The sequence below is a fragment of the Fusarium redolens genome (genome assembly GCF_020744475.1).
Source record: "Fusarium redolens strain MPI-CAGE-AT-0023 chromosome Unknown BKA55scaffold_18, whole genome shotgun sequence".
NCBI lineage: Eukaryota > Fungi > Ascomycota > Sordariomycetes > Hypocreales > Nectriaceae > Fusarium > Fusarium redolens.
Genome location: NW_025763681.1, coordinates 819,483 through 834,220, shown reverse-complemented (window position 1 = coordinate 834,220; position 14,738 = coordinate 819,483). Strand labels below are relative to the sequence as shown.

The following is a 14,738-nucleotide window of genomic DNA, read 5'->3' as shown; positions in this document are numbered from 1 at the left end:
CCTTTACTGAATTTGTTTCACTCTTCTTCTTGATACATAACCTTCTCGCGCCAGTCAGGAGGCCTTGGACTATCGGTTTCCCACTGTATACCGTTCCTCCTGTTGAGATGACACCCTTGTCGAATAGGGGCAATCTTCCCGGTGTCAACCACCTCGTTGTTTGAGATGCCTGAATAGTCCCCAGGAATCCACAGGAAGGGGTCTGACTTGTGACGGAGGGCGGATAATAAGCCTGCGCCTCAGCGTCCTCAGAGTACTCCGGTACTATGAGGTCCTCGTGATGCACAAGCTGCTTCACGGCCGCGTAATCGACGAAGATCCGGACTTGAGCCACTCAGAGACGAAGTTAGCCTTATTGCGGTCCCGGCCAGTAGCGGTAGGCACGAGTTTGCGGGCCGTTTTCCTCTTGCTCGCACCTCTGGACATGGCCCTGGCGCCATTCTGTACTTGTCCATCATCTGGCTTCTCTGCTGGCTTCGGTCAATTCGATCTTTTTCGAATTGACGAGAAAGAGGAAGATTGTAAAGGAGAGGGTCGAGAGCCTTGACGAGGGAGACGTGGCAAAGGATGGTAAGAGAAAGAAAGATAATCATCAGAAAAGCAGGTCCCGCGGCTTTGGAAACGATGAACATTCCAACGAGGCACATCTCGGCTACGTAAACACCAAATAAAAGCTGCTTCAGAGCCTGAGGATAGATCAAACCATCGGTGTCGACATCGGTGTCTGCAACATACAGTAAATTGTAACGGTAAGCGAGATAGAACAAACCCATGCTGATAGTCGACCACAATAGAAGAAAGGGGGCAATAACAGAGTAAACAATGCCTGGAGGAAGGTTAGCTGAGGTAAACCGTAATACCTACTTAGTTTCTCACTAATGACAGCCATGTTGGTGTAAATAGGCATGAGGCTCCCCAAAGAAATAGTACTGAGTGTCGTCCACTTGTCGTACATAATTCGTGGAGTCCTGTTGGTGAATCTAGACGAGAGGGTGAACGTGACGAATCCGAAAACCTGAGTCAATACGCTGGTGGCGATGGTGAGACCTTGAACAATGAAAAACGAAATGTAAAAGTTGGAAGCGGTAGGGATTGAAGATGAAAGCATGCCAAAGACGTTGTTGGGATTCCGAAGGATTGTCACAAGAGATGAAATGAAACTGTTAGAAAGCGTCTGGACCAGGAATACTTGGAGGACTTGAAAAATGAAGTACGCCTTCTGGGTGAAGAGCTCAGCTTGTGATGTTGAAACACAGCCAGACCACCTGGCACAGGTACGTATGAACACTGGCACTGACGACATCAGAATAGATAGCGCGATGGAAGGTAACAAGCCAGAAACAGCGCCAAGGATAACCTAAACGGTCGGATCAACACAACGATAGAAAGAAAGACGCCTGCCGAATTTACCTGTGGAATATTCTGTATCCAGGTTAGGCCTGGCAGCGACTTGATGGTATTTACTTGCGCAATGATACCAACAATAGTCACAGGAAGAGCCCAAAATACGACAAGACCAGCAATGGCAGTGTAGATGACATATCGACGTATTGCAACCTGCCACCATGAATAGTTAAGGCTCTTCCAGATAACTTCGTTTGGCTTTATGCCGATGAATCGGGAGACATTTGAAGGGCGCGGTGGTGTGTGGCGGCTTGAAAAGCAACCTGCGCATCGTATTGAGTAGAGAATTCGACGAAAAAAGCAGTGTGTTTCTCATAATCACCAGTGAGCCAGTTATTCTGAGCGTTCTGGGCTTCGGGGATGAGGTCCTCGAGCTTTTTTCGGCCCCATTGGATGGTGTCGACTTTCTCGCCGATAAGCCCTAAAGGGCCTTCGCGGTGGGTAGGTCGCTTGTCCTCGCGACTACGGCCGGTAACGAGGTTCCCAGATTCAGGATCGGATGTGCTGGTGGTTGCCCTTTCGGCCTCATTGCCTGTCTTCGTTCATACTTGATGCGCTCCTTGTTACATAGTCTGATCCACTCGATTTCTGCTTTCTCAAGCTTCATAACCACGTTGTCACGCTCTTGGATAGTCCTATCTAGCTGCTTAGTGTCGCCAGCGATCCAAATCTTCTTGGCCGAGCCGCTGAAGAGGCTACGGATGCGGTCCTCATCGAGACACTCCTTGGGCACTGAAGTAAACAAGACAGTGCGGGACGAGATGCGCTTAGCATACTGTGTGGTCAGCAGAAAGGCTTGCCGCAGGTTTACGTAGAAAAAGAATTCGCGCATAATGGCGTACATCACGAATGTATACACGACCCAGGCCACAAAGCAATGTGCATACAATCTGTTCCTCTTGGCTGAGTCTTCAATATTAATATTGCTGTAGGAAAGGATCTCAAGTTGCTTCTTCCCATTGCCGCCTGTGGCATTGAGTGGAAGGAGAACTGGCCATGTAACGCAGAGAGTAACAAAGCAGATGGCGCAACAAACACGAAGGAATCTGATAAAAGGTATGAATCAAGGCTTTGACGCCGAAGGGCATAGGCATCCGGTACTTTCCAAAAAGCCCCTATCCAACAGAAGAATCCATTGGGCAGCACGGGACTGCGTTCGCTGGGAGATGGTCAGGATTAATGTTCAAGATGCTAATGCCGTTCTGCAACCTACTACTCCCGCAAAGTGCCTGTGCATGTTCGAGGCGCGTAGAAACGCCGATTCGAAGTACGGAGGACGAGGAATATAATGATATAGATTATCGAAGTGACAAGAACCGGTACCAGAGTGGAAACCATACCTAACCTATTCTCAGTCGTGCTTTACATAATAATCGTAGACCAGATTGCGGAATATCAGCCGCCAACTGGCCTCCTTGATGCAACTTGTAACATACCCAATAGGGACATAGGCTCCGCATTACTTGCTACGCCCTGGTTAGGGTCATACAAGTTGTTCTCTAAGAATTTGATGAGATTATCCATCCCAATGCTATCCATGGACATTTGATTCCATGTGGAAAGTTTACAAACATCCAGAAAGCAAAGATCCAGGTACTTATCACTGATCGCGGTACTTTATTTCAAGGGTATTAAGCTAGAATCGTCTACTCTATTTTAGAAAATGCGGAGAAAGGTATAAATAGAACCTTTATGCTAAAGGGCTTCATAGCTCTACACCGCATTGGGACGACTAAGAATAACATTGAAACTGTCCCGTATCTTCTAATTCTTTTCCTGTTCAGATTTAATCAGGCCTATCAATCCGTGCTCTACACACCAACCACTCGTCCACCTGTCGAGGAGTCAACTAGTGATCTTCTACTCATTATCTCCTCCGTTTCCTTAAAGGTCTGAATCTTTGCCCCAATTCACTTTGCCATTAATAATATCAACTCTCAAAAAAGATGCGCTCCTCAGGCTATATCACTTCTCTGGTTGCCGCCGGCGCCATGGCCGTTCCCCACAACGGCAACTTGCAGAATGGAACAAGCATTATGAGATAGTTACAAAGTTCCAGTACGTCACTCACTATGTTATCGGTGGTGGAAGCGATGATCCCCAGACTACCTGCGTTTCTCAGCCTCAGAAGTCCAACTTTGAGAAGCAGCCTGACGTTTCTGGGCAATACATTACCACTGTCATCTACGCCCAGCCTACAAATGTCCAGCCCGTCAAGAGACCGAAGCAAGCCCCCAACCAGGATTCTGTTTCCGGCTTTGGTCCCAGCTACGGTCTCTCTACTGATCAGCAAGAGGCCGTTAACCTCCACAACGACGCCCGTAAAGCCGTGGGCAACGGCCCTCTTTCTTGGATGACTCACTCGCCGTGGGTGCCCGCAGTGGGCCGATCACCTCGCTTCCATAGGCTTTCTCCAGCATTCTAAAGGTGACCATGGTGAGAACCTCTACATGGGTACTACTGATAGTCCTTACTCTGTTTCCGTCAAGGCCTTCCTCGCCGAGAACAGCCAATACAACGGTGAGGCCATCTCGGGCTCCAACTACCTGAACTTTGGTCATTACACCCAGTGCGTCTGGAAGGACACTACAAAATCGGCATGGCTGTCTCCAAGGACAGCAGCGGCGTCTCCTGGGTCGTCGCCCGCTACCAGAAGCCGGGTAACATGAAAGTCCTCGAAACTAATCTGTATACTGCATTCGCTAATATTCATACAGTATCGGCGAAAAGCCTTATTAAGGTGTCAGCACCGGTATAGCAGGATGCTGCGATTCAGAGAAAATGATACAAATCAGGCCAAGGTTGATGGTATAATCACTGACAAATATTCAGCGTGGATAAGCAACACGCCAAAGAGTAGCGATCAAAGATGACAAGGAATAGTACATTTCACGTTGACATGGTGAGTCGTCAGAAGTAGCAGTGGGGACAGCGGAAGGCGTGCCTAGAAGTATTAGCGTACACCTACGTGGCTTATTCTGACAGTGAAAACTAAAAGTCGTTCTATTAGGAGCAGCTTATAGCCATTCAATAAGACGGTATATATAAGGAGTGTAGGTCACTACCGTATTACAATCCCGAAGCAAACAACTACATGGTGATCATTTGCCAAATTCAAAGCCAACAGCCGTAAGAAATACCATGGACACCCCTTAATCTATACGGATATTGATCCAACATCATGCAGGTTCCTCTTGTAAAACACCCTAATCTTCTTTCTTAATACACTCGCAGGAAGGAAGGTAGCTCATTTGGTAGTTGAGAAGTCCTACAAACCGATGGATAGCCGCCTCTTAGGAAGCTACACGGCCTGGCGCCATATAAGTGTCTTGTCCTAATGGGTTATCGTAGGGTACGAGAAAGATCTATTCTATAAAGCATAAAGGCGGCCACAGTAAGATATCTATTACTGAAAGTTACGTTCCATAGATTAAAACATACATTCAGGAAGATCCTTGCAGATGTACAATAGACGATTCAGGAATAGGAGCATAAGTTACAACATTATACGTGGACGGTATACCGACAGTCGCTCCACTGAAAGAGGTCATTATGAGCTTCAGGAACTATTTAGGGTCATTGCCCAAGGCTCAGCACGATTTTCTATTCCAAATCGACAGCCACGCTTCTCCTCGTATTCTCCTTTTCTATGAGGTGGAGCAAAGGGACGGAAAAGCAATAGTCAAACATCTGCGACGTCAACAGGCGGTCCAATTCTGGCATTAAAAACCTGCTTTGCCTGGCGTAGTTATTGAAGTTCCGTATTCGCAGAATGGAAAGACACCATCCAAGCTCTCCAAACATACTCGACACGCAGCTGTCAGCTGAATCGTTTTCAATTACATAAACCTCTGGCCACTGCCTCGCTCTGTAAACCACACTCACCCTGGAGAACTAGAGGTACCAGGAGGCTTTTGGGATTTGATGTACACTTTTAGGACAGATTTTGATTTTGATTTTTTCTTCCTTTTTTCTCTCTTTTTTTCAAGTCTTTCTCCAGAGTATACCGCATGAATGTCTATAGATTGTGGAATGAAGCAGTTATCGCTTGATAAGCATCTTCATGATCAAGCTATGAGTCGTCTCCAGGCTCAAAGGGGCGTCCTTGCTATATGAGGCAATAAAATGAGACTCCAAAATAGCACTATGGCACAGTACATGCGCACCACACCTAAATTTGTCATCATGACTCAATTGCATAAAATTATTGCCTAAAATTGTCTTGATTGACAATATAGTACAGGGTTTGAGTGAGCATGTAAGGAGTAATGGATAGAACTATTCAAGACCAGTCAAGTTTATATTTCTTCCTCGAGATGCCTTCCGCTAGTTATTTTCTATGTATTCCCGAGCCACTCTGGCTACTTCTTGAATACTTTGATGTTTTCGTACTTTCCTATTAGCTTGAACCCCCCCATTTCACGACCTTATGGTCATATCTTTCAAACCGCCATTTTGGGTATGTCGTGAAACGGATGTACACATCGGTGACTTTCCCTTTGCAGGACCCAACTCTGGTCCGGACGTTATCGAGCGGCTTTTGCTTGGCCCTTTTGCGCCTCTGGTCACTCTTCGCGTTCTAAAGCATTTGTCAGTCCGCACACTGTTGGTCTGTTTGGTGGACAACCTACTGTTTAGAGTGAACCATGACCTTATCGTATTAATCAACGCTTCTGTTATATCGGCAAGGAATACTGGATTTGCGGTTAATAAATGTTGTCCTGCTTGACAATTTCTTAAGTTGTGATTTGACGAGGCCTTGCAACTTAGGCTGCCTGGAAGTGGAGCTGATTCTTGATGCCTAATGCCTGAGGCATCATCACATCACAAACATCCACCACTCATAAACAGGCTGCGGTGGTTACAAGTTATTTGGTCGGTGTTGTATAAAGCTCTCATCCTCTAATATCAGAGGTTTTGGCAGCATAAAAGTGGGGAAAAAATGAATCCCGGAATTTTAGGTTGTAGACATCTCATCAAATGCTTGATTCGTCGATTAGAAGCCTGTTTTAGCAGCCCAAAGCATCCACCATCAAGATGCTGTAACAGATGAGATGCAACGCCTAGGGGCGAAGGAACAAACCGCACAGAGGAGGGACTTTGACCGCTGTCATAAGTTTTCAAGAACGACTCTCGATACTCCTACTTTAGTTTTGTTTAACTCATCCGCTCCATTTGATCGCAACGCCAGCGTTGCAACTGGCCAAACTTTCCCCTGCGGAACAATGCCATGCTTCCGGACAAAGACAATAACATCCAAATTAATGAGATCAATGAAGATTGAAGGAACAGTATTGTGATCGCCAATTTGATTGTATGCTCCCAGCGGCCTCCCCGCAGTTCTAATTTACAAGAAATCGTACCCTCGCTGAAAGTATGGATGCTCTTGTGTAATGCCAAGGGAATTTTGAGAAAAACCGATATCCCTCAACCATTCAACCGTCACTTTAATAAACCTTCAAGACCAGATCATTGCCACATGTATTGCATGGTGACGCGGATTGGGAATCCTAGGTTGCTCTGTGCGTTTCTCGATGGTGTACAGATGCTAGATGGTGATTGGTCCAAAACAGGAAAGGCAGCACAGCTGACCTCCATGCTTGAGTACAGTATGGTATGACATTGGCGAAATGGGGCGTCACGGATAAACATTCGGCCGTGAGAGCTTGGCAGGAATAGAACCTGAACCTGATTCTTCTGAGGACCATCCTCTCTTTGAACCACGGAATCCGATCAATCATTGCTTCAAACGCCAGGGATAGTTCAACAACACTGCGGTCTCATACCCCTTCTCCAGAATTTACCTCATCTTAGCGGCCCATCCGCCCCGACACCTGATGAGCTGCTAAGGGGTCCAAAGGCCCCCCCTTCAGCCACCGACGGCCTCTCCCGGCTCCGCCAGTCGAGTGCTGAGTAAAAGTTCAACAACAGAGATCACTGGGGGGGGGACTGAGAACGAAACGGATGCGATAGATTTGAGAGCCAAAAATGACGTTGGATAAGAAGACGACGAAGAGGGAGAACATGCCCAATCGAGATGAAGCAAATGATTCAATGGATGATGCAATGAGAAATGCGACGACGCAACGAACAGAGCTCCCGTCAGATATGCCACAACTGGGAGGTACCTGGGAAGAAGAGAACAATGAGACAACGGCAAAGCTGTTCTGCACACCATCAAGCTCACCTCTTCGTCACCTTCGTCACCAGACGCTTCTTCACGCCCTCTGGATCTTACGCACGACAAAACTCGTTGAGCATCGAAGTCGTCGCGCAGAAGCCCAGAGAGAAATAGTAGAGAAGGATCGCAAGCGTGTGGAGGCAGGCATGATAAGCAAGCAATAGCTGAGAGCCTCAAGACCACCACTATAACTCAAGCCTGCACAACCGTACAAAACACGGATCAGCCAAAGCCACTTTCATCACTAAAAGACCCTCTACCGCATGATGAGAAAGATAACTCCTCATCATCTTTTCCTCGGAGGTCGCCAGTCCTGCTGGATCGGAGGATTCAGATGAAGGCGCCTGGTTAGACGAGCTGCCCCATGAGAGCTGATTAACATGGTATGACCTCTGTCATCTAGAAAGGCTTCCCGTGGAGCGACTCTCATGGTAGGACGGCACCAGTGAATGGATCATGCGATGTTCTTTGAGTGGGATGGTTTGCAAATACATATTCAAGGGCATAGCCGTGAAGCATCTTTTAGGTAAATATCTATGAGAATTGAGTAGCAGTCGCGAGCATTCGAGGTCACTCATCTAAGCAAGAATGGCCCTGGGTCTATCTTCTCAGAGATTGTTGACGGCGTTGCAGCTTGATATTTGCAAATACCGATATGGCTGAGAGTAGGACCTGATTCTCTACTACGCAGCAGATATTTTCTCTAGACCTCAAAAAATTGATTCCAAAAAGGAGAAGAAGAAGAAAGAGAAAGACCAGTTCTCTGCGATATTTTCTCATCTAAACTATTGTGAATTGGCAACACCAACGCAATTGGAACTGGTAGTACAGTTGGTGTTAGGACAAACTCCACACGGCCGATTGGATCCTGATCAACGAAATTTGATATCTTCATTCTAGCCGATAATCTCCGTTTGTTTCACACGTGTTCCTTATGACCCGTGAGAAAGTTCACAAGCTGTTTCTGAAATAGATATCGATCTCTGGCTTTCTTCAATGCCAAGTGGAGAGACAGCAGGCTCAATCACAACGGCAGTTAAACGCGACGCTTCCAATCAAGGCGAGATTTCTTTCTTAATTCTGATCATCCTCCGGAATATCATTTCGGGGTGAGTCTGACAACACCAGATTCTCTCAAATATGCTTCCGTTTATGCTTGCCCAGAGTATTTTTCACTGTTTTGTCAGGGTAATCTGGCCGTGAGTCAACAGCTCCACATTCAAGGTGAACACCATAGGGTTACAATGTCGGATCCAGATCATGGTAATCAGAAAACGATTTAGCCAGCCAATCAGGTAGTGTGCTTAGGTAGTCATCCTGATTTGGCTACGACTCCTCGCTTAAAAATATTACTCCGAGACCAGATTTCCCCTTCATGAAGCTGTAATTATGACAATTCTATTACAAGCAACTACCTAGCTTTCTCATCAGGCATCCTATATCCAGGGTAAGTGCTTTCAGCTATTAGTATACCAACTGGTTCCCTTATCTGTCTGGATTGCTTACGATGCATGTTACCAACATTGGAATTTAAAAAAAAGAACCGCTTCTAAAATCGGATGTTACTATTCACTAGCCACCTGAAATACACTTCTATAAATAGTTATTATATCTGACAGGAGACTATCCCGTAACGTGATATAAAATGATTCAATATTCGTTGCAAAACATGACAGTACAGCACACACGATGGAATTGTTTGTGCTCATCGAACTTGGATACCACTGGTTAAACGATGCTCTTCAGGATTATATCGCCTCTGCGTACGAATGTACTTTTGTAAAGCATACAGACGAACTACCTACGGAAGAACATTTGCTTCTTATCTTTTCTCATACGCAGCCAGAGAAGCCTATGGTGATACCGACTAATTCAAAAGCTCTATTTAGCATGTATCCATTGACAGATGCTTTAACCCGTAAAGACTGTTTGTCAATGGTAGTCAAGTACTGGTCTGCTAAAGACCTGGAAGCGTACTATCAGGCTGCATGCCTGCAACGGTTTCCTTTGAGATCGATTACGCTGAATACTAGACGAAGCTCTCGCAGAGTCAGACTCTTATGACCTTTGCACGTCATTATCACACAACACTGGACTTATGCCGAAAGATCGGCAGTGGTGGATCTTGAAACCTGCATTGACCGCACGCGGCGACGGCATTAGACTCTTCAGCGATGAGAGCCACTAAGAGAGAGCTTTGAATCCGTTGAGGACGATGACGACGAAGTGTCAGAAGATGGAAAGGCTAGGTTTTCTAACCACGCACTGGCAAGCGGAGCAGTACCCTCATCCTGTCTGCGACATTTCATCGCACAGCGGTATATAAGTAATATTCCCCGATTGGACAACAGGAAGTTTCATATACGAGCTTACGTTCTTGCCGTTGGTCGATTGCAACTCTATCTTTACCAAGAACTGCTGGTCATTTCAGCATCAGAGCCTTATTGCCCTCCCTGGGAATCTATGAGCGGAGGATCAGCACTTACCAATACACATTTACAGGGCACTGTTTGCTCAGAATCAGCGAGACGAGATTTCTGGACATTACCTGATGATCTCTTCGGACAGGACGGGTCATGGAAAGACCGAGCTTACATCCGTATCCAACAAATTGCTGGAGAATGTTTCTTGGCAGCAGCGACTATGAATACTAATATTGCTCTCCATCCTGACTGCTTCGAGATCTTCGCTCTGGACTTTCTGATAGATCAAGACGAGCATGTATGGTTGATGGAAGTTAACTCAGGACCAGGACTATCAGCTGAAGGGATTGGTTCCCGAATTGCGAAGGGTTTTTTCAAGGCAACAGCCGATGTCCTATTACAGAGTGAGCTCGGTTTGCGGCCACGATACAGCAATGAGGAGTCTATGGAAAAGGTTCTTGACGTAGCGCTTCCACATCAAAGGTTTGCCCCACTGAAGGAAATTTAGACAAGTCGTTACGCATTACATAGACATAGGTAACTATAAATTGAGCATATGCCTCTATAGCTACGTAAAAGATTAATTTATGATTCAGGTCTACTGTCCCATTACCAAGGAATAAACTAGTCTGTGCTAGGTGGCAGATTGCGTAGGATGTGTGAGCTGAGCGAGGTGAGAATGTTAGGCTTTGTTCTGAATGTTTTGATTGGTTGATCGATTTTTCAAATGGAAGTGAGTTCAAATGGAAGTGAGGTATGAGTATTTCTGAACCTGTATTGCAATGCAATGCATACTAGTCTTACAAGGCCAATTTTACATGCAGAATAGTACTGAGCAATTCAAGAGGCAATTTCTTGAAGAAACGCCAATCAAGGGGCTCTTGGTTGATGCTAATTCTATTTCTAGCTTTGAGAAGTGTCGAAACTGGCCGAGTAAGTGCGCGATGGGAGATCATAATTAGTAGCGCTGCTTCCGCTCTTATAAGAGAATGCATCCAAGTCTGGTGGTTACGGTTTGCCAAGGGATAAGCTAGTCCGTGTTAGGTTTTATGTTGGTGGATTTTCAACGCGTAAACTGAGCAAATCTTGAACGCCACGTCTTTTAATGATAGATGCAATGCGAGTCAGTCTTGATTAATGTAAGGATGTCTAGGAAGTCTTATTGATAGCTGGTGAGCCAAGATCTGCGAACTGCTAATGAATGCGTTTTATATACTAAGGTGTATTGGTAGTGATCGGTGAGGTGTTGGTGCGATCAGCCTTGATCGTGTAGTCTTGGCATTGGTCGGTCTGGACTATGATACATCCCCATGGCCTGCGGCGCATGTCTCTTGATCTTATATGCAGGCTCCCAAGTAGCTTCTGTCGGGGGAAACCCTACCCACTCAACCTTATACAACGTCCTGAGCTTGTTATTCATATACTCGCCTCGGTGTTCAAGAACCTTAGAAACGTGATAATATTTTTTGAGACGTGTTTCTCCCAATAGTCGAAAAGTAGATTAGGCACGCAAGCTTGAAGTCTTTCCGAAGAACCTTAATCGAAACAGTAGAGCCCTTTTTATTGACGGAATGATCCACGAAGCAGTCAATCATGTCTTGGGATATTACGGAGCCCGAAACGCCCGGTTCTCCTATAGTGCTAGGGTTTAATCCTGCACTCTCAATATCATCTAACAAATCCCCGGCGGCAGTATATCCGTCTGCATGAATGGCAGACAAAGCACTTGCAAGATCATTGTTCAGCTCCTCAAAGCTCACACACACAAAGCCTTCATCCCGGCAATAACCGCCTGGTTTGGGGTTAGTTCGCAATGGTATTGATAGACGCGACACAATTCTCTTACAGGAAGTAATATTCGTCTTATCACAAATCTGCTTATAGCTGTGACAAATGAGGCAGCCGGTATTTAATTCGTTGGGAAATTACCTCTTATGAATCCCAAGGCTTTTCGCCCGCGGTATGGTTTGCGGCGAGAAAACTCGAGGTTTCCATCGACAGCATCAGACATAAACATAGTGTTGAATGATTCGCACGGTTTGTATTGCCAGTGAGCGTGAGCTTTCTGTATCGGACGCCGATGGTTTCGTTTAACATGACTTCGTCTCTTCCGGATGAGTGTCAAAATACAACCAGACTTGCTTTTGCATTGACCACTAGCCGGGGATACCTGGTAGGCATGGTCCTGCTAATGATCTCCACTATGAGTTCACGCGACGGGACCTATGATACGACGCTAGCCGTGGCCGGACCGTCGTCCGGCAGACAGATGTGAAATGAAAAATTCGGGTCTAAACTGCGCTATGTGGATGCAGTGTGAAATTGATGACACAGGACAACAATGCGGGTCGGAAAATACTACCCATTGGCACGAGCCGGAGAGGGCTGCTAAGCAAGCTCTTGAGCCAACAGATACTTTTTCAAGGCGTGATTCCGAAGACTCTCCATAATCCGGCGAGAAGCAATTTTAACATGGAAAGGCGGCCGCCACGCAGGTGTGACTTGAGTACGTCTCACAAACATAACTCTACCTGAATTTAATGACGCATTTACATAAAAGCGAGAAGCGTCCTCGGGTCTATCACAGTTGTATGACAAGAGGATTATATAATCGACCTACCTAGCTCGCACAACAATCCTATAATGAGACATATTTCGCAAGTAGAAATATTTACGAATGACTATGTTCACTTCCAACTGTTGACTCATAGGGAGCATTAATCTACCTATTTGTGTATAGCTTATGGAACTTCATATAACTTTCTTCCTCGTAGGAGTATTCGTGGGAATCAGGAGATATTTTGCCTTTTGCCCACCCACTTACTCTACCTACAACCGTCGCTGCTTCTGTCCTTGAAGCCCTAGTCGCCTCTCTCGCCTCAATCGCCGCTCGCGATATTGTAGAGCTCTCTTGGCAGCTATCAATATTATTACTTTAATTGATCGTCGTTATGTAAATGCAAGGGATACGTACCCAAGTCTCGAGCCTTGGCTTTTGTCTCGGCATCAACCCAAGAGTAGCGGACAGCGCGCTCAGGGTACCGTTGGGCGATACCAAGGGGGCCTATACACTTTACCAGATAACCGCGGTCACAAATCTTCAGGTTGATATATCGTGGCTCGAGGTCGTCCTCGTTGTTGAAACATAGCCGGCCATCCGGATCGCACATAGGTATGCGCTGATCCATACGGTAGTACCAGGCCTGAAGACCTTGGACGGTACGTTCGGGAATGTTGCCAAAGAGTTTGGCAAATTCCTCCTTGATGCGGTGCCACTTCATCTTCTTGTCCTGCGAGGCGTAAATGATGTAGTCGCCCTCCTCTATTGTGTACTTCTGGTTGACATGGCGCTTCTTACCTCCCGGGCGGGTCTCGGATAGCAAACCATGCTTGCTGGTCTTGAAGGGATGGAGTGCTAGCATCGTTGCCGAGATGCTTGTCTCGCTTACCATAGCTTATCTGCCATGAGTGAAGAGAGTAATTGAGAGAAAAACGGTCCTGGCTGGGACGGTGCCGGTTCCCCGCTGTGAGGTTGGGTGGCTGTTTGCTGGGCCTCCAACGGCACAGTGATCAAGTGGAGATACAGAAGCAGGAGTCTTCGGTGGCCTATTTTCTCGGATGAGGGCCTCTACCTCTTGGTCGAAGCTTTCCAAACTAGGAAGTCTTACGGATGCGCTCCTAGGAGGTGATACGAGATTGTACGGCCTTACAAGACTTGTAAATTCTTGGGCTGTTGTTAGTCTCTGAGTGCTGTGATGGAAGGCTAGAGGTCTTCTGACAAAGACAAAAGCTTACCCTCAGTCTTCACTACGGGGCTTCCTGAGATTGAATTCGGCGGGGTCGGGGGCTGAGTGGGAAACTGGTCAGTGTGAGTTAGGCTCGAATGTTCGCTTGAAGGTCTTTCAGAACTCACTTCCATGTCGAGGAATGCATAAATGCTGATACTGTTGACAGTTACATAACAAGTAAAACGGAGCGATGGAAAATGGTTCTGGCTCTTTGATGATACAGAGTTATTTGTTATGTTTCAAGGGGGGACAATAGTTTGCCACTCGTGAAATTATCAGTGATGCGCTACACAACAAATGATAACTTCGGCGGCAAGCGGAAGAAAGAGCTGCGAATTAGGTGCACGGCTGGTAAGAAGGCTAATAAAGGCTGTGAAACTCAGCTCAGAAAGATACTATGTGTGGACAGAGAAAAAAAACAGAGGGATAACTGGGGTCTGGCCAGACTAATCAGGTATGCCTCTCCACCCTCCCTTCCTCACGATCAATCCCCCTGCCGGGACCCTTACTGCCTCCTCATAAGACATAGCCGGTATGGATATGGGTGTGCCCTACACCGAACCGGCCACAGCAAGTGTCACAACCCTTTCTTCTATTCCGTCTTTGGTGGCTTTCTGGGCTTGTCTCGTCACTACGCTACCTCTAATGAGGTGCGCGAGGCTTGCTTAGATCTCAGCTTGCCATCGTCAAAATCAGCATATTCGAGTTAGTATTGTATAAGTACCTTTTGCTTCTCTTCCTTTTAGAAATATCTGAGGTCTCGGGTAAGCCAACTTATCTTATCCTCATATCTTATCTCAGCCAGTTCGTCAGCAACCTTACCAAGAGCGGGCCTACGGAGCATTTAGACTAGCCTAATCAGGTTAGATCAGTTAGCTCAAGTCAAACTTGATCCCCTCAATTCAGCCAATCAAAATTCAAATCAACTCCGATCCCGCCCCA

The 14,738-nt window shown here is 46.4% G+C and overlaps 5 protein-coding genes across 5 annotated transcripts; 3 read left to right on the top strand and 2 right to left on the bottom strand.

Annotated features, from left to right (window-relative positions):
• Positions 1-17: 17 nt before the first annotated feature.
• Positions 18-2,928, bottom strand: BKA55DRAFT_598160 (uncharacterized protein; the record flags this gene model as incomplete). The annotated part of the gene is made up of 10 exons (XM_046196193.1): positions 18-206; positions 343-467; positions 506-826; positions 1,048-1,357; positions 1,411-1,579; positions 1,627-1,908; positions 1,953-2,394; positions 2,481-2,563; positions 2,618-2,744; positions 2,841-2,928. The coding sequence occupies 10 exons, from the start codon at positions 2,926-2,928 to the stop codon at positions 18-20; spliced, it is 2,136 nt and encodes a 711-aa protein (XP_046044321.1).
• A 422-nt stretch (positions 2,929-3,350) lies between these two features.
• Positions 3,351-4,143, top strand: BKA55DRAFT_598159 (uncharacterized protein; the record flags this gene model as incomplete). Its single annotated transcript, XM_046196192.1, has 5 exons — positions 3,351-3,401; positions 3,437-3,733; positions 3,786-3,977; positions 4,019-4,092; positions 4,122-4,143. 5 exons carry the CDS (start codon positions 3,351-3,353, stop codon positions 4,141-4,143), a joined length of 636 nt encoding a protein of 211 aa, XP_046044320.1.
• A 3,249-nt stretch (positions 4,144-7,392) lies between these two features.
• BKA55DRAFT_598158 (uncharacterized protein) lies at positions 7,393-7,937 on the top strand (the record flags this gene model as incomplete). The annotated part of the gene is made up of 2 exons (XM_046196191.1): positions 7,393-7,698; positions 7,740-7,937. 2 exons carry the CDS (start codon positions 7,393-7,395, stop codon positions 7,935-7,937), a joined length of 504 nt encoding a protein of 167 aa, XP_046044319.1.
• A 1,337-nt stretch (positions 7,938-9,274) lies between these two features.
• BKA55DRAFT_598157 (tubulin-tyrosine ligase family-domain-containing protein) lies at positions 9,275-10,516 on the top strand (the record flags this gene model as incomplete). Its single annotated transcript, XM_046196190.1, has 3 exons — positions 9,275-9,512; positions 9,619-9,700; positions 9,775-10,516. The coding sequence occupies 3 exons, from the start codon at positions 9,275-9,277 to the stop codon at positions 10,514-10,516; spliced, it is 1,062 nt and encodes a 353-aa protein (XP_046044318.1).
• A 2,371-nt stretch (positions 10,517-12,887) lies between these two features.
• On the bottom strand, positions 12,888-13,927 carry BKA55DRAFT_598156 (uncharacterized protein; the record flags this gene model as incomplete). The annotated part of the gene is made up of 5 exons (XM_046196189.1): positions 12,888-12,916; positions 12,983-13,366; positions 13,458-13,548; positions 13,593-13,732; positions 13,804-13,927. 5 exons carry the CDS (start codon positions 13,925-13,927, stop codon positions 12,888-12,890), a joined length of 768 nt encoding a protein of 255 aa, XP_046044317.1.
• Between the last annotated feature and the right edge of the window lie 811 nt (positions 13,928-14,738).